The sequence below is a fragment of the Haliotis rufescens genome, unplaced genomic scaffold (genome assembly GCF_023055435.1).
Source record: "Haliotis rufescens isolate VD_foot unplaced genomic scaffold, xgHalRufe1.0.p SCAF_12, whole genome shotgun sequence".
Classification (NCBI taxonomy): Eukaryota; Metazoa; Mollusca; class Gastropoda; order Lepetellida; family Haliotidae; genus Haliotis; species Haliotis rufescens.
Window position 1 is genome coordinate 40528948 of NW_025963802.1, and position 27558 is coordinate 40556505.

Genomic DNA, 27558 nt, shown 5'->3' on the forward strand with positions numbered 1-27558 from the left:
TTTGTCGCTGAGAGAATGAACAACGTCAACGGTCGTCAAGATATAGAGCACCACAACGCAAGTCATAGGCCATTGAAAGAAGACTACTGTAAGAGAAGACACGCACAAGAGTTGATCTGTCTGAGGTAAGTATTACTGAGGAATGAGTCTGCGTTAGTGTACATGCATTTTACTTTATCAGCACGGGATTAAATAATTAACATATTGTTAACGTTTAACCTACATGCCGCTTAGCGGGATATTGGCATTTCCAGTGATAGGTAATTCTGTCCTTGTGACTATATATCTGTCATACAGGTAGACGTTAAAAGGCTTTGCATTTTGAAAGTCAAACATAGCTGTTATTACATTATTATTGCATAACTTATTAAGTAATTTATTAGGGACATTCTATGTAAACATTTAAATAGGTATTTGACAGGAGCTTGGCAACTTATTGACCCCCGTATGCATCATTCAAATTTATGAGGGGCGGTCGGGTAGCCTAGTGGTTAAAGCGTTCGCTCGTCACGCCGAAGACCCGGGTTCGATTCCCGACATGAGTACAATGTGTGAAGCCCATTTCTGGCCGTGATATTGCTGGAATATTGCTAAAAGCGGTGTAAAACCATACTCACTCACTCAAATTTATGAAAATGTGCACCCGTAAATGCCAAATGATCATGAAAACAAACCATATATTTATGCATGATAGACATAGGACTCTGTACATTAGATATAAGCATGGATTATCATGCATAGTGTATACAGTTATATGTAAAAAAATGCATTCGTACCAGGAAGCCGTACCATATTTAAAGAATCATGTCACTGGAATCTACTTTAGGTTTAACAGGTCTTCTATTGTCATTATGTAGAATCACGATGTTGAAGCGGGCAGCGCTTAGTTCGCAGCTGATTCTGCTGATGATGGTGGCTAAAACTGCAGCATTAGCCTCCCTCAACGACAACACTGGGGAAATCAGTCTCAGTTCCGAACAGCTGGAAGCAGCTCTTACTCAGGCCAGAGTTCAGCTTGAGGAAGAACGGAGTCAAGAAAGTGCCTTTGCGGAATTTGGTAAGATACACTTCACAGGGTTATATAGTAGGTTGACATCTTTTGTCGTGTATCACGAAACTGAAAGCCTTAGGTCGAATGAAGGCCAGGTCTACAAGAGGTGTCGCCCTCGTAGATCAGCTTCAGGTCGTGGTCTGTAAAACCGTTGATATTGTTATTAGTTATAGTTGCCAATTTATTCCTCTTGGCATTTTTGTTGAGTGAGTGAGTGATAATACCAGGGCAATAGTGAGTTGGAAGTATCTAATACTCTTCACACAAAGAATAAGAAACATGCACGACTCTAAAGAGTCCATGTCCCAACGTTCGGAATGGTGTTGGTATTATTGAACAATGTAAATGCACACATTTCCAAGTAATTGTCCATACAATTTGGTTATATTTACATGTGTGCCTAGTTTGGGAATGTTTTGAATGCACACATATATGAGACTCCCATTGGTATATAAATATATACAAAAACAGAGTCCAGACATTCGTGCTTGTCAAAACTCCTTAATGCACACAAGATCTTTCGCCGCTCAACGGCTCTTCAGATGAAAATGAAAACTTTAACGTAGATTGTACTCAAAGGCGACCCACAACAGCTGTATGACGTAACAGCAGGGTATGAAACTCCCAAAAATTTCAGCCAGACCACAGGACTGGCTAGCTGAAATACTTGCCAGCCCTGACCAAAATCTGCCTGCCCACTATATTCATATATTTCTCAGGATTTTTTAATTAAAAATATGAAAACTGATTGCTTGTAGCATAAGCGCATCGCTAATTGTTAGGTTGTCTACAAGCTAACGGGGTTTCTTTTTGGTTACATTTTATCATTCATCTTTACATGTGAATTAATGCTTATCATCGGGAAATATGTAGAATATTTTCACCTATGAAATATAACCCGACCGTCGGGCAGGGGGATTTGAAAATCTAGCAGCCCGAGTTGAAATCAACCCGTCTCGGACGGTTGGGCAGGCAGTTATTTGGAACGCTGGTAACAGTGACGATAGAGTTCTATTATAGTGACAGTGTTATATTCCAAAGTAGAATTTTTTATGGATGTAAATACAGCAAAACATATTCGGGAAACATGCAGAGACCCGTTCTGCCACTTGCACACGTACAGGAAGTCGAACGGCGATTCTACATTGTCAACGTAGTTTTTGGCGATGCGGCCGTCGTAACCGACGCTACGATAAGCCATAATCGGTCCTGTCCTGTCGATGATCTGTGTTGGCCTCCTTGTTGGTCAGGTTTCCGGAGACGTACATGTAAGGAGGCATTAACTGTGGATGAACGGTCCTGCCCCGAATGGGCTTATCATTTCAGGGAATGTTTCGAAAATTTGCTGAATATATTACACAGACAAAGGAGATAGACTTTATTTTCCCTTTAAACATATTGAAACATTTACGTATATTGGATAAATGATTCAGAGGTTTTAATGAAATATTTTAAAGTATACTCTTTAAAAAAAAGAAACACAAAGCAATATTTGTGTGAGGTAGGAAAATACATTTATACGAGGAACCGTACAAGGTATTGAGCCAAAATGTTGTGGAGAGAACACTTGGTGATTGTAGCCATCTCAGTTATCGGTACATAGGAAAAGTCCAAGGTGAAGGTCAGCTACCATCAATAACACGTATGTCCCCCCGTTGGAATCGATAGCGGCCTGACATCTCTTGCCCATGGAAGAGACGAGTATGCGAATCACATCCTGGGGAATGGTAGCCCACTCGGCCTTCAACGTTAACGCAGACTGCTGCAACGTCTATCCAATTCATCCCACAGGTGCTCTATCGGGTTCAAATCGGGGGGGGGGGGGGGGGGGGGGGCGGTCGGGTAGCCTAGTGGTTAAAGCGTTCGCTCGTCACGCCGAAGACCCGGGTTCGATTCCCGACATGGATACAATGTATGAAGCCCATTTCTGGTGTCCCCCGCCGTGATATTGCTGGAATATTGCTAAAAGCGGCGTAAAACCATACTCACTCACTCACTCACTCACTCAAATCCGGGGATCTGGAGGGCCAGGGGAGAACATCAACGTTGTTGTTGTGTAGAAAGGTTCTTGTGACCCGTGCTGTATGCGGTCGATCGTTGTCCTGCTGGAATACACCGTTGCCGTTGGCTGCAATTGGGAGGACGACTGGTAGGAGAATTTCGTTGATGTATCGCTGAGCCGTAAGATTGGCCTGGATATGGACCAAACCTGTCCTGTCGTGATGAGAGATAGCCGCCCACCAAACCTGCCCTCCTGTACCCAGTTTCCGGCGTAACATTCTCCCCGACGTCTGTAGACCAATGCTCTTCTATCCCCTCGACGGAGGAAAAATCTTGAACCTGACATCTCTCCATCGCAGTTGAGTACATACCCTGTGTTGACGACACCAATGCAGTCGTTGTTTACGATGTTGTTGACGCGTTGAACAGGACGTCTTTCTCGTAGACCAGCTGCTCTTAAACGGTTTCGGACGCAGTCCGGGTATTTGGGATGTGGCTGAGGTGGCTGTGGTCGTCCTTTCACGTAGGTGGCGCAGTCGGATGTACCAATCTTGGGTGGGGGTGGTTACTCTTGGTCTACCCGACCTTGGCCGATCAAGTGTTGACCCATGTTCTTGAAACTGATCCCATAGCCTTGATAGTGCTGGGCGCTACATTGTAAACCCTGTCTGCAGCTGATTGGGATTCACCTGCTTGCAAGCGGCCAATGACGTTGTTTCTTTGTACTTCTGTTCATCTTGTCATGTTGTTGAACTGTCACTGTTCGATTGACGCAGATGCCAGGCAATAAAAAAACCTTCTCTTTAATACCGTTCATAGTGCTGCTGCACGTGCAGTGCGTGAAGCTCCATGGCTCTTTTGTTAAGGCCCATGTACGTTTTTCCGAATCGAACGTGTTTCCCGACTAATAGTTTGCATGTCCTTGTGATCACTTTTATCCGGGAAATTTGTCACTGACACCATAACACATTAAACCTCTTCATTTTGCACCTCTTGGTCACCTAATTTTGCTTTTATGGCCCAAAATATCCGTATTGCTTTTCTTTTTTTGAAGAGCATATTTTGCACTATGACAGCTGTTCGCTAATTACTGTTATTTATAGTATGACATTTATTGCCTTAATTGTTCATCCCCTGAGCTGTGTCGGTTAAAGTCCCATGTCCAGAGCAACGTCATTGTCTTTCCATTGTTGTTCATTACTATATATGTGTTACCATCACACTGTTAGTCAACTTTGGTATTCCGAATGCTGGTGTAGGGACGACCTAGAGCAGGATGTGCCGCTCGTAGGAAACGCCCTGAGGTGAGCTGGAGCTATGTGGTGAGACTTTTCTTTGTTTCAATGAGGCATTATACTTAAATTCATGGAAATGAAAAAAGCATACACACTGGCGAAGCCAGCTCTAGACAAGGCGAAGGCACAGCCTATTCCCTTTAATAAACCAGACATCTAAAAAGCAAAAGCAAAGCCTTCACAGCCCCAGAATGGCAAGCCATATGGGACACAGGTCAAACGGACACATGGCTATTCAAAATTCAACTCAAGATCAATATTCGTACCAACATATAGATTCTGATTGCTATAGATGCTAATTGCTACCAATCTGGCAGTCAACCGTTCACCTATCACCGAAAATGTAGGTGCATTTGAAACATTATAAATCTAAACCTAGAGCAGGATGTGCCGCTCGTAGGAAACGCCCTGAGGTGAGCTGGAGCTCCGCTCACCTCATGTGTGCCTGAGCTGGAAGGTCCGCTCATTGCTGTGTTTGTGTTGTCAGAGCAGGTATTCCGCTCATAGTGTAATTGTTGTTTATAGTTTACATCTTGTGTATAAAACGTTCCGGGACAGTGATGTCGATTTTGTTCTTGATTCCCCCAAGAGCTAATTTCAAGTTAAAATTCGACTACAACGTCGATAGTACTAGTATTAATATTTTATATGTTCTGCGGTCACAGGTTGGAAGAGAAGAAAAGGGTAGGCGCAGTTTGGATACGCTAATTTTATCTAACAAAAGAAGCCCTATTCTGCTTTAGATCATTTGATCTCCGGAAAAGTGACGTCTTTAGCAATGGAAATGTAACCGTCTCAAAAGAATATCAAAATTGTTTTCATGTAAAGAATTGACACCAGATTAAGGTATTGTGGCCCCGATCTTTCAGTGAATGTGCCTTTGAAATCTTATGACTTAAATCTATTATTGGATACACAATTGGATACAAAGGGTTATAAAAAAAAATCAAATATAAATGCAAGAATGCATGCCACGCCAACAACAACCTGTTCATGTTAACGCTGTCTGGACTCGATTTTTGTTTGAGGCACAATATGACATTCAGTCTGCGCTTAATAACATTTGTACAAGTGATATTTGTTTATAGCGCAACTGTATAGTTCTTTGATTATATCAAAACGCTTATCACAGCAAACTATAATCTCAATGAACATGTAAGGAGTGTCCCCAATGCGTTTCGCATTCACAATATTCAAAGCCTTTAAATTAAACTCACTCTCAGCCATTCTTAATGTGTTAGTCTCATGTGTAGGTTGACCTTTGCAGATAGTAACATCGTTAATGCAAACGTCGTGTTCAAAACATGGAAAAGGTTTAATAGGTTTAATGTAAACTTTAGTCCTGTTTATCAATTTCAAAGGCTGTTTAAGCGGAGCGGAGACTATATGAAAAGAGGCTCTATAAACTGTCTCTGTTAGAGTGTATGTCCTGGAGACGTTCAGGCTATATCGCACAAGCCCGAACTTCCCTTTGCACACTGGCAAGCCAGGCACCGTTCACGGTCGAGATCGACTGCGCACGTCCTAAGCAAAGCGAACCCATTCTTTAACCCTTAGACTGTATGTTGCTTCGTATGAAGGGGATAGAAATAAGTAAAATATACCCCTCTTTCTTTCAACAATGACAAATTTACATATCAAAATGCACTATTCTGTGAGAAAACAATGTGCGAAAGGTGCTATTTTTTCAGTGGCGTATTGTATTCGCGTTTCGGTACACATCTCATTTTTCTATGTGGTGAGACTTTTCTTTGTTTCAATGAGGCATTATACTTAAATTCATGGAAATGAAAAAAGCAGACACACTGGCGAAGCCAGCTCTAGACAAGGCGAAGGCACAGCCTATTCCCTTTAATAAACCAGACATCTAAAAAGCAAAAGCAAAGCCTTCACAGCCCCAGAATGGCAAGCCATATGGGAACAGGTCAAATGGACACATGGCTATTCAAAATTCAACTCAAGATCAATATTCGTACCAACATATAGATTCTGATTGATATAGATGCTAATTGGTACCAATCTGGCAGTCAACCGTTCACCTATCACCGAAAATGTAGGTGCATTTGAAACATTATAAATCTAAAGCCGGTAATGCAATGTTTCAATTGTTTTGAAATCCGTGACTTATATGTACAGCATATATGATTATTGCAAACATTAGAAAACACAGAAAACAATTACGATATTTGTATACTTCTGTAGCACATGTACCTAGTGACGTGAATATTCTTTTATGTTAAGACCCTTAATATGTGCAAATTGTGCCGCAAGTAATTTTTTTACGTATATTTCGAATGTTTGTCACAGTTACTGTTCTTTGTAGTGCTTGTTCTTTTCATTGCAAACTTTTGAAAAAGCCATGGCAATTGATGATTTTTAAAGATCATTTTAAAAGGTGAAATCAAACTTTTTAAAAAGAGAATAATTCATTTACAGTACATAAAATCGTTAGGATCAACAACTTGATTAAAGAAATATTGCTAATCGGTACAGTACAGTAAACTTTAAAATGATGTTTATATGTCTGTTTTAAGAATTTAAAACAATGGCCTGATACCTGGAAGTGTTCACTGCTTCTTCCAAATAGCACAGGGGCGGTCGGGTAGCCTAGTGGTTAAAGCGTTGGCTCGTCAGGCCGAAGACCCGGGTTCGATTCCCCACATGGGTATAATGTGTGAAGCCCCTTTCTGGTGTCCCCCACCATGATGTTGCTGGAATATTGCTAAAAGTGGCGTAAAACCATACTCACATACTCACTCACTCCAAATAGCATGATGTGGATTCATGAATATTTCTCTCCACAGACTTATCTGCGTCAGAACCTGGCTCCACAACGGACCAGCACAACAAGTTCACATTCACAGCACCTGAGAGTATTATCAAAGGAAACAACCATCGCTTCAATGTCCTCCTAGTTACAGAGATGCTAAAGGAGTAAGTATGCTTCAGAATTGACGAACTTTATACCATTTGCAACCATGTAGTTTTACACGGTAGACACATTTAAAAGTAAAGGACGCTTCGATTCATGATCATAAACCGAAATAACGTGTGTATTCATCATGATATCTTAAAACCAATTGATCCAGTGAAATCCCGTTGCTTTCTCAGTGAAATCATCAAATAAAAGCAACAAAATCCTTTCCTTGATCATAAGAAATCTCTGCTAAAAGCAGACTCAATTATACGAATCCGGCTTTATCATGCGTAAGTGTTTATCAATCACTATCAGATAGTAGATGGCATTTCCAAGTATTCGTGAGTGAGTGAGTTGGGTTTTACGCCACCATATTTCAGCAATATTACGACGGCAGACACTAGAAAATGGGTCTCACACTGTGTTCCCAGGTAGGGAATCGAACCTGGTCCTTCGGCATGACGAGCGAACGCTTGAACCACTGCCCCACCGCTCCTCTAAATTAAACACATCAGTGACTAAAATCATGTCTGATACAATCCCCTATTTTGACTTCTACTATGTGGTCCCGTGTGTGTTCAGGTCAATATTGTTTTAGCATATGTTTGTGAAGCATGCCACCAGTGGAGCAGGATATGTTCACCTTTTCATTACCACTATTTCTATTTGATAGTGATTCATCTACATATGCATATGGTGTAGTTGGAATCATACTTTTATCATATTTTTAGCAGACTCATACTTTCAGCAGACTCATACTTTTTGCAGACTCACACTTTTAGCAGATAAAAAGACGTTGTTGGTGTATGCAATCTTTAACATAAGTTGTACTTAACCTTTTAAGATATGTATAATGCTATAAATGAAGAAAACCGGCATAACATTTAATCATAGTTTTTTGTTTCAAAGCGTTGTGCATAGATATAATGTTGGAGTGAGAGTGTGTGAGTGTGTGAATCAGGGTTAACGCCGCTTTTAGCAATATTTCAGCATTGAGTGAGTTAGTGAATATGGTTTTACGCCGTCCTAGCAATATCCCAGCTATATCACGGCGAGGGACACCAGAAATGGGCTTCATACATTGTACCCATGGAGGGAATCGAACCCTGACGAGCGGGCGCTTTAACCACGAAGCTTCCACACCGCCCTTAAGTTGGTTGGTTTGTTGTTTAACGTCGCACTCAGCAATATTCCAGCTATATGACGGCGGTCTGTAAATAATCGAGTCTGGACCAGACAATCCAGTGATTAATATCATGAGCATCGATCCACGCAATTGGGATCGATGACATGCATCAACCAAGTCAGCGAGCCTGACCACCCGATCCCGTTAGTCGCCTTTTACGACAAGCATAGTCGACTTTTACGGCAAGCATGCCTATGATATGTATCAGTAGTGTTCCCTCCACCGATAATAAGCTGTGATAAATAAAAGTCTGTTCAATGCAGCCTTATGTGCAGGTAATTCATGGAAATGAATGGTTACATGGTATACTATTGCAGAGCGAAAGTACCACAGGAGTCCGTGCCCTTTGTGTTAAAGAAAGGTTTCGGCCCAGAGCTCGAGTGCGGTTATAGCCATGAGTTCGAAGAACAGTGTAATTCCTCCTCCCCCTACCGAACAGCTGATGGCTCTTGCAACAACCTCGAGCATACAACCTGGGGCAAGGCATCAATACCAATGAGGCGATGGCTGGATTCCGCTTATGATGACCGTAAATTCGATCACATTACACTTTCGAAAACAAATTGGGGTATAGGTGGCTCAGTCGTCTAAGGCACCGTAATTCTATGCGCGAAGGTGTGTCCATTTTGCGTGCCAGAAAACTAATATCGTGAGTTTGAAACCCATTATCGCCACAATAAACTTTCTATGTTTGTCAGCACCATAACCAGATTTCATAAAAGTGGTATTCGTGTAGGACCTGCATCAATTTAATAAGAGGGGATTTGAAATACATGATTTCACCCTGCAGGGTATGCATCATACCACGTCTGATCTAGCACGATACATATTTGGGATGCCAAGGTCCTTGTCATCTCATCATTCGGTTCTTTATATCGGTTTCATTAATCGGGAATCTGTTTTAGATATATCTTCCCCTCGAGAACAATCCCATAAGTCGTCTTCAAAGTTACCAAGTGCCCGCCTGGTCAGCACGACTGTCCACACCCCGTCAACAGACTCCGACCTCAGCAAGGAATACACCCACATGTTGATGCAGTGGGGTCAATTCCTTGATCACGACATCACCAGCACACCATCACAGAAGCGCAAAGCGTCGGAGGACGAGAAAGAGAAAGAGAAAGAGAAAAGTGGTAAGTAAGAAATCATGTTGCACTCCAGCACTCGAACGCAGCAACTGTCTTGAGGTAACAGAAAAAGCTTGTGGAAAATATTTTTCCACATGTTTGTTTTCTTCATTTCCGAACGCCACAACAACTTGAACATCCTTATTTATTGAACTTCTTTTTAAAAGGATTTTTAAAAGACTTTGGGAAAAACTTTTTCTTTTCTGCATGTTTCTAACTATTTGAGGCAAACCGATTTTTTAACATGCATAAATATGACCACAAAATCAAGACAACTGAAGTAGAACACGTTTCAGCTGTACGTCTGTCTGGGTAGGAATATGAAAATAAAATTCATTTCTAAATCATATGATTCTTAATCTGGAATAAAGCATGAAATACGGCAGCTGAAGAACAGAATACTATCGATCTTGAAAATATGTTTAAATAAAAGTGTAACCACCTTTTCAATAATAAAAGTAATGATAAAAAATGTTGATTTTGTTGACGGTTCTGTACTGCTGGACGGTACAGAAATAAATGTCAACCAAACGAAGTGCCATATCAAATCGGCACCGGCTTGGTTTCTCAAAGGAAGGCACTCAGAACGACCACTGCATCGAATTGATGTGCCGTGTGTTGAGAAGTTCAGCGACCCTGCAGAGTTCTTCCCTTGGATGAACTCGGGTGGCCTGAAAAGTGCAAGAGGTGGCTTTCTGTCACTTCCCACTCGAATCCGTCAAACCGATTTTGCATCAAAAGTTAATATGAATTTTAAATTATGCAATGCATTTAATGAGATTGTCCAATACATTGTCAGTGGACACCAACACAGTATTTTAAGCGACAAAATGAAGTATTTTATTTCCGTCTTTGCAATGCTTGTGACAAAGGTCTATCCATGGTACGACCACGAATATGTAGAGGGCTTCATGGAAAATGATGAATACAAAATTCTTTGGAATAGACCAGTATTGTCGTAACTGCTTTCGGGTATCAAGTGGGACCCTACTTCAGTTAATAAAAGTACTGCCATTCCTTGTCATCATGGTCAGTTAAGCCATGACTTTGCAACTCGCCTTTTCAGCTTCGGCTCAGTCAAGGAGGGATTGGTCTAACGACGCTTTCTCCGAATTGTCTCCATCAGCATTTATACTCGCATAATAAAGAAACGCAACATCAGCTTTATACTCACATTAATTTTACTTACTCTCAGTCCATCAATCAATACACGACAAGATCAGACCGGCCAGGCTCGTCACTAAATTGAGAGAACTTAAAAGGATCGGGATTCGACTCTCCTCTCCTATTGTTGACGGTATCATTTTATAGTGTTCGGGACTGGGCTGTATTTGTCACATGTCCTCATATATCATTTTAATTGGTTAAGAACAATATCAGACCATGAACTCGTGTTTGTGTCGTGATCGGAAAATTACCGGGACCTAGTGACCGATTCAAAGATGTCTATTGATTAATTGACGGAAACACCACCGGAAATAACCTGCCACTGTCATCGCCCTATTGATTTCCTGCTTGCTGCACCGACACTCCGACTTTCTGACTCCATCGTTTTTCAAACTATAACCATCAAATTAAAGATTTACTTTGGTACACTTTTTCTAAGGTTTTGGGATGTTTTTTTACCTTATAAAAGTATACTGCCACAGACGTATCCAGGCCAACAAACCATGATCTTGTCTTTTTTGAAAAATCCAACGAAAATTATTTTAATTATTGAATTCTGTCCCTTTTGACCCTTATGTGATGGCAATATTCAGGAAAAAACAAGGAATATATGCAGACCTCACAATGGTACCTCCCAATCTGTTGACTGACATTGGGGGAGTACCCGGGTTTGCTACCAGGTTTACAACCCATCTGACAATCTGGGTAATGCAGAAGGCTACAGTGTTAGGGAGTCTTCACATTGTACAAAAAGTTCTGTGTGGGCTTGACAAGGCACGGCTTCCTGGGAGAAGTTCCATTCGCTGTCTGGGCTGCGTGTAGAGGCTAGGGGCAAGGGCTCTGAGCTGATGATGAGCCTAACCATCCTGACCCTGCAAGGATCACCTAACGCCTCTTTGCTACATATTTCATTCTAATCAGTAAATAAAAATACAGACCGGACAAGCCATTTCCATTACGGTTTCGATAAATATAAATTGTCATTGCAAGATAATAACCAGCAAAGATTTTCTGCCGAAACAGATTCCGTTTGGCTTACGGACAAAATAGCTATGGAAATTATATGAATGGACCACTGAAAATCAAGTGTTCGCGAAAATGGTAAGCATGTCCTGCCCTACCGGTAGCATACAATTTGCATAAAAAGTTTTTTTTTATTGCCTGACGCCGCACAGAAGAAATCTCTGCTTAAACCAGAGTACATTGTATTGTTCCAACTACATGTATATCATAAGCACGTGTAATAAACAAGATAATAAATCGTTGCAGGTGCGTATGGCGGTTCTGTTGGATGCTGCGATTTTCATAAAGATCCTCTGGGGAAAAGGTGGGAAAATTACATTTATATCTTTCCTATTAAATTGTCTTTGTTTACATTACGTATGATATTAAAGTAGACACAATTTATGGATAACAACTTCTTGAATTACTGCAAAAAAACGACGTTTCGGTTGAAAACCTTATACCGTTGTCAAGCAAGACTGACTGAAGAACATAGTACAGAATGTATATAGTGTGATATTGTTGGCCTTCGTGATCAACGATATTTGTTTTTATTAGAACACATTATTATTGCATATGGTGTCATTGGAAATAGTTTCGTGATCAACGATATTTGTTTTATTAGAACACATTATTATTGCATATGGTGTCATTGGAAATAGTTTTTAATGAAGCATACAACTTTTCAATAATAACATCCCAATACCAACGATCACGACAAAAACGCTAAACAGTATGTTTTTAACTGCTGTACTACTTTGTTCAAAACAAACGTCCTCGAGATCGCGAACAGGATCGACGCGACAGTGAGGATGTATGCATATTTCGAACAATAATTTATGAGAAAAAGCATTATGTACATTTCTCGCGATAGTAATTCTATGATCATTAATTTGCAAAGGATTCCAAACAAAGTGCTCTTACCTCAGCAGGTGAACTGTGAATTCTTTTAATTTTGTTCAACATGGCCTCTTATTTGATAGGGCAATGGAAAATTGTATTTAAACAATGCATTCAATGTTATTATGTCGACCAAGCCATCACATTATTTAACATTGTTGTTTAACACATATTGCTATCACCCACGTTGATCTTGTGTTACACTGTAGCATCAGTATTTTGCTCTTTTCAGACCCGAGTGCTTCCCCATCGACATTCCCCAACCCGATAGACACTTCAAGTCCACCTGCATGAATTTCGTGCGCTCGGTTCAAGTAGCGAACGAACATTGCGAAGCAGGTAATATGACACACATCATTATTTGTAAGTCATAACGTTAAATAAATCGTGGTAACAGTATTGCTTTTGAGATTAGTGGTGTAGTCGTCTAAGCCAGTACACAGTCCTATAGTCGTGTCGGCCCAGCTGGTCATGGGTTCGAATCCCGTTTTGTCATCAAAATGTCACACCGTTTCTGTTGTTGTGGGTTATTACAACAGCAGGATACCTCGAAAAGCCTCGCAAGCTGTCATCTTACTAAATACTCTTAATGTGTAAGCCCTCGATAATGTCCAGGAAATATCATGTTTACACATAGATGAGGCAACCAATAATAGTTCACTGAGTCCACACGAGAAGAGAATGAGTACAAGCATTATCCAGTGCCATCATCCACTACACTCATAATGTGTGGTGCCGTGAGTTGGGTTTGAAGCCGTTTTGAACAGTATTTCATTTTTATAAGGGTTCGTCAGCTTTGTGTGAGATGAAGTCCGAAGTGATGCCTATCTTAAACGTTTACCATTTTTGTAAATTCCCGGAGCACAGGCAAAACAAGAGTCATGACAAACCACGGATCAGGGCGAATCTGAGATTCGAACCCACGACATAGGATTCAGGCAAGCCTGAGGGATATATCGCTCTGTGAATTTGTCACATGAATCAACTTGCCCGTGCCCCCTGTGGTACAGTAGCACATATTCGATGTACCAATGACAGTATATTAGTGTGCAAGCTTAGCCTCAATTTTGTAATTGCTATATTTTCCCGTAAAAAAACAAGCCTCGTTCTCAAGTGCGACCTACAAACAGTAAACATAATTTGCTAGCAGATGAAATATTCAGTCTCTAGTCTCTGTCAGCAGGATAAACAGAGGCTTCTACTGAAACATTGTGTTTTTGTACTTATATTTATTTTCCATGTTACGAAAGATATTCACTGAATATTAATGCTTTTCACCTGGATAATAAGGTTTATTTATTTCATGATGAGGACCATCTTTGATAAAACTTCTCAACTGTATGCATACCTGAAAGGGACTGCAATGAATGAGTGAGTTGGGTTTAACGCCGCTTTTAGCAGTATTCCAGCTATATCACGGCGTGTCAGCTTAATGTGGGAGGAAAGCCCGAAGTGATGCAGGTCTCAGACGTTAACCACTTCGGTGAAACCCACAAGCACGGGTATGGTGCTGACAAACCTAGAAACATATGCGGGGCGAACAGGGATTCGAACCCACAATCATAGGTTTCTGGTATGCCCAAGGGACGCAACTCTGCAAAGCGAATCGCGGCGCCTTAGACGACTGGGCCACCCATGCCCCCGACAGGGACTACATGGGCTACCATAATAATACGTTGTCTTACATTTCTTCTCAGGAGGAATGCCATCGATATCATTCCACCTTTTGTTTCTATTGTTTTTTTACTTTTTTGATGGCATAATTTCACAGACATTCACAAGAGGCAACATTCTTTGAGCCTTTAAAGTTTACATAATATTATTGCACACACAAGCCTAATTTGTACAAACGTACTCTTGATAATTTCCACTGAAAAAATCATTAGTTTTAGAGGTGTCAGAATTCCAATATATTCATACATTTCTCGACACATCTCCAGTGGTGTCACTTGCATCATGATAAATAGTTCGTAAGAGACTGGTATTCCAAGTGAGAGCCAAGAAAATAACAGTCAAAGCACACGATTTAGCCCTGATTGAGCATAAACATGCAATAGCCAAGGTAAAATCCAAATTAATCACCCACCACAACAGTAACAGTAGTATACTGCTACAACAGATGATAGGTTTGAGCCAATCATTTTACTGATAGAGGTCACGTGACTAAAATCTTGACTCTTTCCGGTGCTGTGGAGGGTTACTATTTCTTATCAAAACATACAAACAAATACATATTTGAGATATAAGTTCTGCTTTATTGAAGCTCAAATGTCTGTTCAGTGTGATAACACTGTCAAACTATGTCCTAAAGAACCAAATGTCAAACACCAAAACCTGTGAACCATCAGTTTAGACCCCTGACACACAAATTAGACCCTCAATGACATGTCAGTCAACACAAAGTTAAACAAATAGTGTTAAACTGCTCTAAAGTAACATATCTGTCACTATCATGCGATTCTATCAGTAAGGTGCCAGATTTATTTATGTTTCTGGCCGCTCTGTGTGGGACGTCTTGGTCACTTTAATAGAGAAACCGGGGACTGTCTTTTATCTAATTAAAAACATGTTTATAGTTGTAGCTCCCCTATTTTAAGTTGGATATAAGAAGCTTAGTGATCATTGATTGCAGGCAACATAGGAATTTGCCCCACCTCACCTTAAGATAGATGGAACCCATATTTTTGTGAATGACTTCTAACCTGTGCGAGAATATTTTGAGGTCATGTGACTTCAATAAACATGTTCGCAAAGCCTCTTCAGTGCATGGATGGGATATATTTTGGTATTATTTTGATAAATTGACACATGTGGACATGGGAAATATTTGAAAATTTGTAATAAAAGGTTTATATGAGGTAGGTGTAGAGCCCAGGATTTTTCACTTCCTGTGACAGGGACTATGACGTCACTATGGGGCTTTTAGCACTGAATCTATGTTTAACCTGTGTGAAAGCGAGGCTTGATTTTCCTTTATAAGCAGTAACATAGGCTGATCTCGCACACTGTATGTTTGTTCTAGCTCCCGTGGAACAGCTGAACCAGATCACAGCCTACATAGACGCCTCACAGGTGTACGGGTCGTCACAGGAAGAACAGAAGAAACTACGGACATTCGTTGATGGTAGAAGAATATATGAACGGTCAATTCAGACAGACTAGTTAATGTGGTCCAATTTTGTTATGCCTCTTTAAGTACATATTCACCAGTGAAGCTTTCGATAATATGATTTTCAACTTAAACATAAATAATGCAAACTCAAAAAAACCCAAAAACCTTTGGCAATTCAGATGATTCACAAGTGTCAAAGTATCAATAAATGTTTAAACTTATCCTATCTCACACCATGCATTTTTCTTTCTTTTTTTCGATTCTGAGTGGAAACGTGTCTGAAATAAAAGTTTCCAGCTTCTAAAGTTAATTCACCCTGTCAAACCTCACATCGCTACGGTCACTTCCCAGATCTAGGTCATGCGCGCTATGCATGCTGGTTGACTTTCTTGCACTGATCACGTGTCTAACCCAATCAACTCATTCTCTTTAAAATCGCCACGCAGTGCTGACGTGTTGTTATTACAGGAATCCTTTTTGAGTTTTTTCCCTTGCAAGGGATCTTCATATTTTTGTCATCTTATTGCCTGCAAATTTACTTTTAGTCATTCTTCATAATGGACCAGCTGTCCACATGGAGACCTATCTGCACTTTGTGCCGACGTGTTTTCTCTCAGTCTGACCCTCATTCCCAGTGTTCAGATTGTCGTGGATTATGCAGTTAGCTCTGCTCCGATCTACTAGATGAATCCTTCAAACTGTACCTGCATAAATGTCAGCGTCGGGTGTCAGATCGTCTCTCTAAGACTGCAGAAAAATCCAAGAAAACCAAGAAAGCCAGATCGGACGGTCACACTCATTGACTGGCCAGGATACTAGGGATCACACTGGTCCCATGATCTCGTTAGACAACGATGGCTTGTCTACGGTTGCTCCTGAACTAGATGGTGACATCGCAACATTAGCTCCTAAGCGTTTGTACTCTGCTTCTTCAGTGAAAGATAGGGATCTCGTTCACCTCGACACCACTGTTTGAAGGACCCTCCCATTGGTCTCCTCTATTTTATCAGCCACTGAAGCACTCTCATCTGCTTTAGCTCATGCATCCTCCTCGGAAGAATCCTGTATTCAAGGTGCTGTGACCCTCATCCAGGATAAAACGACAGCTCTACTTGACCTCCTTCTCACCATGCGGGATCTATCACTACTCTTTGTAGACGTGGGGTGTTACAACATTGGTCATGGGATGGACGGATACAGGATGTCGCCAATGAAGTCCAAAGAGACACTTCCCTGCAAGTCACTGTTGATTTACTCCGTCTCAACAAGACCTTGGAGAGGTTTTGAGTGAAAGGTCTGTTTTCTTGGCCGTGGCCGAGCACGCCAACATCAGCGAGGAGGGAAATCAGGCGGATGCTTCGTCTTCTCTTCATTCACAAAAGGAAACATCAACTCTCCTAAGTCAGGGGACACTAACCCCAAAAGACTCGCTTTTAACGGGACCATCCTAGGCTACCCATATGTGCCTCGTCTCCTACAAACAGCTTATCCTATACCTCTTGCCACGACACCTCTGACGACATGCAAACCGTCTCAACATCTGTATCCAGCCAAACAGCTTCCAGTTCTCAAAGATGCCATGAGCACGTTACTTGTAAAAAACGCAATAGAGTGTCTGGGCACTCGGCAAATGTCACCAGGGTTCTATTCTCCAATAGAGACTCTTCCACACTTTGGCATGACATCAATTGCTCTATTACAAACGATTATTCATCCAGGCGACTTCATGATCAGCCTAGATATACAAGACTTACACTTCCTTATCCTGCCAGAGCACCGCCATTTTCTACGGTGTGTGTTCATAGGCCAACACTACCAATGGCGAGTGCTCCCATTTGGAATTTATTTGGCCCAGTGGCTATTTACTTGCCTCACAAAATCCATCATCAAGTTCCTACACACTCGAGGCATCGTCTTTGAATCCTACATCGATGACTGCATTCAAGCCAACAACGATTCGAACACTCTACTTTGTCACCCCAATTTCACTCAACGCCTACTTCAACAACTTGGTGGGATCAGCAACACAAAAAAGTCCGAAACGATTCCAACACAACTTCTCCAGTTCAAGAAGTCTCCTTGCAACCATTCACCCCGACCCTCTACCTGTTTGTTGACGCCTCAACCGTGGGATGGGCAGCTGATTGCCAAGACCTACAAGTGGCGGGGCGGTGGTCAGCCAGCTTCATGTCAACGATCTAGAATTTAAAGCAGTGATTCTGGCAGTATCTCATTGGTCGACACTTCTTCAGTCCTCCACACTAATGATTCAGCCAGACAACCTATGGGTCGTGTGGTACATAAACAAGATGGGCTCTAACAAGTCAACATCATTACTATCGCTAGTGCTCGACTTCTTCAAACTGATCGACTCACTCAACATTCACGTTCGAGCAAGACATATTCCCGGCATCGCCAACATCATAGGCAACTCCCTGTCCCGAACCGACAAACCATCTCCCACGGAATGGCGACTACATCCCATGATTTTTCAGTGGATTTGCCTGTTATTTACCGACGTCGACCTCTTTGCAACCCGCTTGAATACTCAGCTATCCCAGTTCGTATCTCGAATCCCAGACCCCCACGATGCGTAAGCAATCCCATGGGAAGGACTACATGCTTACGCTTTTCCCCTCAACCGGCATTCAACATCTTGTTCTACAGAAAATATCAACGACCAATCGCCTTCCTCTACTTTTGGTCGCGCCCTATTGGCCAACATGCAGTTGGTTCATAACGCTCACTCTTCTTGCAGACAGGAGGTTTTACCATCTACCTCTAAGGGATGATCTTCTGCATCAACCACACCCTCAGCTCCGTCATCCGTCGCCAACAACCCTCAATGTACATTTACAGAAATCATTGATAGCTAAGGGTTATTCTGAACGAAGACCAATGCGGGGCCTCATAGATCATCTAAAAGCACTATATGACCATAAATGGAAGGCATTTGAATTGTATTGTCATTCACATAACATTTCCACACCTGCCACGGCATCCCCGCAACAAATTGCTGAATACCTTCACTATCTTCGATCATCTCGTAAACTAAAAGGTTTGACTCAAGCTTACTACTTAGCTGTGATCAATTCTATCATCACAACTACAACGGGCACTAAGATTTCCACAATCGCCGAATTACAATCATTAATCAGATCGTACAAGTTGGGGGACAAAACATCACGTTTTCGACCACCAACTTGGGATTCAAACATCATACTTCGCCATCTAACTTCGGCCGAGTACAAACCTCTTGCTGAGAACATTTCGAACACATTTCTTTGAAGACAGTTCTCCTTCTGGCCCTTGCAACGGCGGCTCGAGTGAGTGAAATTCACGCTTTAGACGTCAACAGAGTGCGTTTCGAATGAACCGCACATGGGGAAGTATTTTTGGGACTACGATCAGATTTCATCGCCAAAAATCAACTTCCTGGTCAAACTGATTGACTATTTAGCATTCCATCGTTGACCGCCATCTTAAACCCTGACGAAGACATATCTTTGTGTCCGGTACGTGCACTTTGAATCTATCTGGAAGCGGCAAAACCACTTTGTCGATTATGTAAAAGGGTATTCATCCCGCTCTCTGCAGCAGCTACTATGGAAGTATCCCATACCACAATCTCGTTTTGGATATGCTCAGTGATCCGTGGTGTCATTTCCAACATGGAACTTCACAGTAATTGCACTGTGACCGCAATCATGGAGGGATGATTTTGGAAATCCGATACCGTGTTCGCATCCCATTCCCTCCGAGACATCTCAGTGACGGACGTTCAAGACATTCACCAGTTTGGCCCCTTGGTACTCGCACAACAGATCTCCAAGACATATCCTCGCAGATAGGGAGATGTATAACCAGTTTTTCGTTACATTACATCCGTCTCAATTTATAATAAACATTTGTCATGATTATTTGTGTTTATTGTATTCATTCGGGCTTCCCAGACTGTGTATCCGGTTGGAGGATATAATCACTCGTCTGTAGAGACCTTGGTCTTCAACTTGAAGTCGTCATTAGACACGGACGATTTCGGTGTCCAGATCCCTTATTTCACACAACTCTTCTTTCAGTATGTGTGTTAAATAACGGTTCGATGATCCTTTTGTGGATATTGTCAATTGTTTCCTCTTCTTGTTTTTTACCCATCGATTCAATCACTGAGATGATTGAGGGTTTGACGAAGCGATAAAAGTGATGCCACGCTGGTCCAAACTATCGTCCTCTGGAGATAGGAATACCCCATCTTCTAGATTCGACGACTGGATGCATACTCTCTCGAATATAAGTCGTACTCGTTCGTTTTAGACATACGTTTACGCTTCCTTACGTTTGAACATGTTTCACATATTGTACCCCACTTATTGTGTTTCAATTATGCGCGTATCAGGATCTCAAGATTCTTTGAGAGTGTTCTTCTTATCCTGTCTACAGGTTTTTTTTATTATCCCCCGCCGCGCGAAAGCGCGAAGCGGGGGATATGGTATTCACGACCGTCCGTACGTACGTCCGTACGTCCGTCCGTACGTCCCACCTGTTTGTTGCCGCGATATCTCAAGAACTAAACTCTGGATTGTCTTCATATTTGGAACTATGGTGTATATACAGACTCCGCAGACACCAGTCAGTTTTGGTGACCTTGATCCCATTTTCAAGGTCACAGCAGACAAATCTGCTTTTAGAGTTGGAAAACGGTGTTGCCGCGATATCTCAAGAACTAAACACTGGATTGTCTTCATATTTGGAACTATGGTGTATATACAGACTCCGCAGACACCAGTCGGTTTTGGTGACCTTGATCCCATTTTCAAGGTCACAGCAGACAAACCTGCTTTTAGAGTTGGAAAACGGTGTTGCCGCGATATCTCAAGAACTAAACACTGGATTGTCTTCATATTTGGAACTATGGTGTATATACAGACTCCGCAGACACCAGTCGGTTTTGGTGACCTTGATCCCATTTTAAAGGTCACAGCAGGCAAATCTGCTTTTGGAGTTGGAAAACGGTGTTGCCGCGATATCTCAAGAACTAAACACTGAATTGTCTTCATATTTGGAACTATGGTGTATATACAGACACCGCAGACACCAGTCGGTTTTGGTGACCTTGACCCCATTGTCAAGGTCACAGCAGGCAAATCTGCTTTTGGAGTTAGAAAACGGTGTTGCCGCGATATCTCAAGAACTAATCGCTGGATTGTCTTCATATTTGGAACTATAGTGTATATACAGACACCGCATACACCTGTCAGATTTGGTGACCTTGACCCCATTTTCAAGGTCACAGCAGGCAAATCTGTTTTTGGAGTTGGAAAACGGTGTTGCCACAATATCTCAAGAACTAATCGCTGGATTGTCTTCATATTTGGTACTATGGTGTACAGGCGGGGGATATTTCGTCACTCTGTGACAAATACTTGTTTTTTTTAATTTTGTCTCTTGACACTTAACTGTGTTACTGTAATAAGTATTGTACCACTGTTAAGTTCCAGCTTCCTCGTAAATATCCTACGGTTGTGTATATAGACAAGGGAGTTGCGCCCCACCATCCAACCATGGGATAAAATGCATAGTGTGAGATAGGAAAAGTATAAAAAAATTAAAATTTTATTATAAATTGTATATTTATATACTTATCCTATCTCACACGTTATATGCCCACCCGTTCATCCCCGCATCGCAAGTCCTTAGTCTATATGCTCTTGAAAGAGAATAAGTTGACTGGGACAGACACGTGATCAGTGCAAGAAGGTCAACCAGCATGCATAGTGCGATGACCCAGACCTGAGAGGTGACCCTGGCGATGTGAGGTATGACAGGGTTAATTAACTTTAGAAGCTGGAAATGTTTGTTTGAGACACGTTTCCACTCAGAATCGAAAAAAGAAAGAGAAATGCATAGTGTGAGATAGGATACGTATATAAATATACAATTTTTCACAAAATTTTCAATCCCGGGTTGAAATGACAGGGTTAGGAAATGGTGGGGATTTTCGGATCAGGAATATTGTCATCAGCTCTGTTGTTGAAACAAAGTCGCACTTCCATCTACGTCATGAACCATTGATGAGGTAACCTTCAAAATTTGAGTGAATACAATGAAATGACGCTATTTTAACAATCACGCCAATGGAACAATAGGGCATGGACGAAACAGTAATCACGAAGCACGTATATTAATTAACAGTGAAACATTTTTGGGTTAACGTCATCGCCAGAATATGTTCAGTCTCGATTTATTTGACGAAAAATGATTTCATTGGGGGTAAAAAGTGAAAATTATATAAACAGATGACTGAAAATCAGTGATGACACCAGGTGTTCGTGAAAAGGTTGCCCATTCTCTAAATGCTACAATAGGAAAAATTAGTGGTAATGTTGAAATAGGAAATGAACAAATACTTGGTTTGGTCATAGAATATTAATCGCAGTAAGTCTATCTGAACTCAATCAAGTCTTTCTGGAAGTTGTTTTAAGTACATTGCACCTTGTTTCAGGTCAGCTGAAGATGAAATTGACTCACTTGCCGAAAGATTCGCAACCAAGCTGTACCACACCAAACAGCCCTAGTTACTGTTTCCTAGCAGGTAGGAAGAGCGTGTAGAATTTTCACCCACCTCTATAAAAATCTAGTATCTTCCCTCGATCGCGGCACCGGCCCATGTAGAGCACAAGTTGTGCCCCTTTCGGTTAAAACATGATATCAAATCAGATCGCTTATTTCGAATGGCCTCACCAAGACGGCGAAAACCTGGTCGATCACATAAGGGAAAGATTCGAGTTTTCATCCCTGACACACAAAGAAAAAGATACCTGTCATTTCCGCATTTCGGGGTTCACGGACACCAAAGTATCAAGTAACACTGCAGATCGCGGTAACAAGCAACGTTCAGCATGGGTCGTAGAGAATAGCACTGCAGCTCAGTCACTGCGACAAGCGTTCAAATACAAAGGTTTGCGCTGACTTGGTTGATGCATGTCATCGTTTCCTAATTGCCTGGATCGATGCTCATGATGTCAATCACTGGAATGTCTGGTCCAGCCTCGATTATTTACAGACCGTTATATAGCTGGAATATTGCTTATCCATGAGTGTGGCTTTAAACAATAAACAAACAAAACAAACAAACCTTTGCACTCAAATACATTATAAAAACACTTACTGTGATAGTCACGATATGGCTGAAATATTGCCGATGTGACGTAAAGCTTTAACTCACTCACTCACTTACTGTGAACGACGAATTTCAAGTTTGGCCGAAGACGTGTCTACGAGTATACATTGGTTTAAGTTATTAGCATTGCCAGATGCAAATAATTATAATTGAGTCAGACAAACCAGTGGCTGATGCCATGAGCAACGCCCCACGCCTTTAGCGTATGATGAATACATGAAGCAAGTGGCAGAGAAAGAGCCATTTCGTTGTCGTTTCATATGACCCTACAACTTGATATGTGCGAAAGTACTTGCTCGAGCGTGTCTGTTTTAACTAAAAAATGTCGGCGTGAAATTGAAAGGGAAAGGGAGAAAACTAGACTTTGATATGGGCTAATGGACTCTTCAGCCCCGGGACGACGAGTGCGTTTTGGCCAAAGGTCACATGACAGAATAATACTTCTACATTTGTGCTATCATCCGCAGTACACATCATATATTCATAATGATGCCATTAACTACTCTGTTATGCTCTACTCAAATCATCAATCAAATATAACACCCATTGTATTTAGAGGTTAGCTCATTATCTTTATGTTTACACTATGTTTGCAATCAGTGGCAGAGCGTTTTAAAATATATATAATTAATATAAATGATAACAATTCCTATTATTGGGTTAGAAACATGTATTATGTTTCTAGGCCCGCGTCATTTCCAACCCCAACGTTTGGCTATTCTATTCTATTCTACCAAGGGCAGGTAACTATATCCTGCGCTCCCCAAAACAAACTTAAAAACTGCACATAAGGTGCAACTATGCAGGTTGGTGTGTGAAGAATATTAGGCCCTTTGGGCTTGTCGAGTGCAGTTTAGACATAAAGTGAAAAGGTCATTTTAATGCCCGGTCAACTTTGTTTTTCATCTATGCAAATGACTTGTGGAAAATATCCGCGTCATCTCTCGGTTTAGGTCAAATTAAAAGACCAGAATTTGGGGCATTAAGATACCATTATTATTTATCTTTCAAGGTGATCATCGAGTGAATGAAAATCCAACTCTTCAGAGCATGCACACCATCTTCATAAGAGAACACAACCGTATAGCTAGAACACTTCAAGAAAGTAACTGTCACTGGAGCGATGAAATGACTTTCCAGGAGGCCAGGAAGATAGTCGGTGCTATCATACAGGTACCAATATTCTATTTTTCTCAATAAAAGTGTTTTTTTTTATCAATATCGACAGAGAAAGGAAATGCACAATTACTTAATAAATTGTCTGTCTGTCTGTCTAAAATGCACATATGAATGTAAATGATCATGTTATATGTATTTACTGCAAATGAATGTAAATATAATATACTCGGGATTTCAGAAAATCACGTATGACGAATACTTGCCTATTATCATCGGAAAGCATGCCAGCAAGTATGACTTGCCAATTGGATCTGGGAGCACTTACGCCAACGTCTATAGCACAAAGACAGACGCCAGCATCAGGAACGCCTTCGCTACGGCGGCTTTCAGAATGGGACACTCCATGATCCGCAGCCACTTAGCTAGCTACAACTCTTCATATAGTAATCTCGGTGAGGACGAACTAAGCGAGATCTTCGGCAACACGGATCTCATTCTGAACGCCAACAACAGGAAGGTTGGTCATTACTGTAGAGGGCTGGTTCAGGACGGAGTTCAGAATGCAGAACACAAACTGACGCAGGAGGTCACGGACAAGCTGTTTGCTGACAGTAATGGCAATAGTCTGGACCTGGCAGCTCTCAACATCCAGAGAGGAAGAGACCACGGGCTACCGTCTTACATCAAATGGAGGGAGTACTGTAACGTTTCAACAGCTACATCTATATCTGACCTGGCTTCCACGACACACACAAACACTACAGCGAATCTTTTGAAGAAAGTGTATAAGTGAGTGCGGTCCCTTTCCAAAAGAAAATATTTTCTGTTGAATCAGGTTGAAAAGTATATGTAATTGTTCATGTACGTTTAGCTGTACTTCTTAACAACTACTTCCTTGATTCTAATATGACAATAATGGATATTGAAGTGCAAATACCGCTTACTGTTTATAAATATCATTTCGAATCTAACTAGTATAATAGACTTACGACTCGGCCACTTTGACTGGGAAGGGAAATTCTAAACTTCCCTAAAACCTTGACAATCACGGGAAGGTTGGTCATCCACGGATTACCAGAAAACGTAGTATGAAAAATCCCAGCTCATACGTTTAGCTCAGTACAACCAGAGTAAGTCAGTACTAGATCAAAACCGCCCTCAACTTACCAACGAAAGCAGAGTTTCGAATGACCGCCCAGTAGCAAGACGACCAGTAATCGGCCTTATGAAGCCTTGGGGTAAAGACAGATGATTTTGACAAGGGTTTATTACTTGGGCGCGGACGTCTGAGAGGTCATCCTCTTCTGGTCAGCCGGGAAAAAGCAATAGTCTGGGGGACTTTAAACAAGTGCGTTTGTTAACATAGTAAAAACCGAATAACAAACAAACTACTACATATATCCATACCGAAGATGTACCAAAATAAAGAGCTGAACACAAGCCATCCACTGGTACCATGTACAATTATAGAGGTGGAAAAAATTTATCATAATACATGAGAAATATCTCGAAGTACTGGTAACACCCTGAATCACAGCGATCAATAGGTACATGTCTCTTTCCAGACACATCGACGACATTGACCTGTTTCCTGGGGCTCTGTCTGAGAAGCCCATTCAAGGAGGACTTCTGGGACCGACATTCACCTGTCTCCTGGGGAAGCAGTTCCAGGCCCTGAAGGAAGGAGACCGATTCTGGTTTGAAGTGGACAACGCATATGTGAAATTTACTCCGGGTGAGTTATAATTTTACCATAGTTTTGGGTCAGTCAGTGGTATCGAATTGCAATAAACTCAAACATTTGTAGAATGATGATCTGTACGATTATACGTTACAGGATCGAGAGTTGTATTAAATACATGTCTATATATACATACATCAGGTTTTCCAGAAAAAGCTAACAGTTCGCTTTATGACACATGAATAGGTGTTGTAAAAATATGGCCATGGTCACCTGTCAAAGAAAGAAAATGTGTATGCCTTATAAGCAGTGGTCGAACAGTATCCTCTCCAACAAAACACACTGACTGGTAATGTTACTTTTGAGTCATATGTAATGATAAAAAGTAACAATTATTTTAATGTATACACCCATGTATCCCCTGTTTAGGAACAAAGCCTCCCACCATGTACAAAGGAATTAATATCGCATGCAGTTCTGCTTTACCCTCCTTACTATATTCTCTTAATACTATTAAAATGGAATAAAAACGGTTTGAAACAAAGATAATTATGATTTATTATCAGGCCAGCTGAAAGAGATCCGGAAAGCCAGTCTGTCCAGGGTAGTGTGTGACAATACGGACACCTACATGATCCAGAAGAACGCCTTCATCAAGGGACCTTCGTAAGTAGTATTCAACACTTTGCGTTTATAAAAAGTAAATGTATAACAATGTAAAACAATGTGACTTTTCACTTGCAATTACCATAAACACGTACACAGCAGAAATTCCCATCCACACATATGATACTTATGATAGGTATTTTATTAATTTAACCTTTTTTCCAGGGTTTCATGCGGTTCTTTGGATGAAATTAACCTCGACCACTGGAATTAGCCGAGCACAGGCACCTGGAAGACCTGGACGTCCTGGGGAACATGCTACTCCGGCAAACAGAGGAGAAGTCGCTCATGCAAGACCTGTGACTGCACTGGTCAGAGTTCTCAGAGTCGTAGCTGTGGATGTGTCCCATGGTGTTGGTTCCAGGGGCATACAGACTTTTCAAAGACTTTTAAGACGGTTGAACCCGTTGATGTTGCTCGAGCTGCTGCTGCTCATGACGTCAAGAACTAATTTCAAGCTCTACACTTTTAGTAATATAAGTTATCGAGTATCACGTGTTATTTCTTTGACCATTACCTGTTGACAAACGGAAACAATTTGTCACTTTATACTATGCTTGATCTTCATGTGTACTGTGTATTCTTTGAAAATATACCCATTGATCATAGCTGATTTCAGGGTAGCCATACGAAATCGCTGCCCATGTTCACATTTAGTCCCACAAACTTGATCTCTGCACTTTCCCTTCTGTAACACCGTCAAATGTCCACATAATACTGAATGGAAATAATGTTCATGGCCTTTGGCCTCCTCAGCGTTATGCTTGACAGAAGAGTTGTGTCATGGTATGTTAATATTACTATAATATTGGGTTGGTTCCCTGTCATATCATCCTGAATGGGGGGCGGTCGGGTAGCCTTGTGGTTAAAGCGTTAGCTCGTCACGCCGAAAACCCGGGTTCGATTCCCGACATGGGTACAATGTGTGAAGCCCATTTCTGGTGTCCCCCGGCGTGATATTGCTGGAATATTGCTTAAAGCGGCGTAAAGTCAAACTCGCTCGCTCATGCTGAACGAGTGAGTGAGTTTAGTTTAACGCTGCTTTGAACATGATTTCGGTTGTATCACGGCGTGTTAGCTTAATGTCAAATATCAAAGTGACACCTTATTTCGTGTTCACCAATGTCACGGTCTAGAGCCGCTCTGTTCCCCGG

General features: G+C 41.4%; 1 protein-coding gene across 1 annotated transcript; it reads left to right on the top strand.

Moving 5' to 3' along the window:
* Positions 1-27167, top strand: LOC124115855 (thyroid peroxidase-like). Its single transcript, XM_046477006.2, has 14 exons — positions 1-125; positions 858-1057; positions 7152-7281; positions 8768-8979; positions 9356-9583; positions 12014-12071; positions 12879-12985; positions 15669-15770; positions 22261-22350; positions 23951-24111; positions 24296-24846; positions 25623-25792; positions 26305-26404; positions 26570-27167. Exons 1-14 carry the CDS (start codon positions 16-18, stop codon positions 26616-26618), a joined length of 2268 nt encoding a protein of 755 aa, XP_046332962.2. The 5' UTR covers positions 1-15; the 3' UTR covers positions 26619-27167.
* Positions 27168-27558: the final 391 nt, after the last annotated feature.

Bases quoted from the DNA above. Each gene is read 5' to 3' on its own strand.
- LOC124115855 (XM_046477006.2), top strand. From the start codon at position 16: ATGAACAACGTCAACGGTCGTCAAGATATAGAGCACCACAACGCAAGT. The intron at 1,058-7,151 runs GTAAGATACACT...TTCTCTCCACAG, and splicing joins AAGTGCCTTTGCGGAATTTG to ACTTATCTGCGTCAGAACCT. The intron at 24,847-25,622 runs GTGAGTGCGGTC...GTCTCTTTCCAG, and splicing joins CTTTTGAAGAAAGTGTATAA to ACACATCGACGACATTGACC.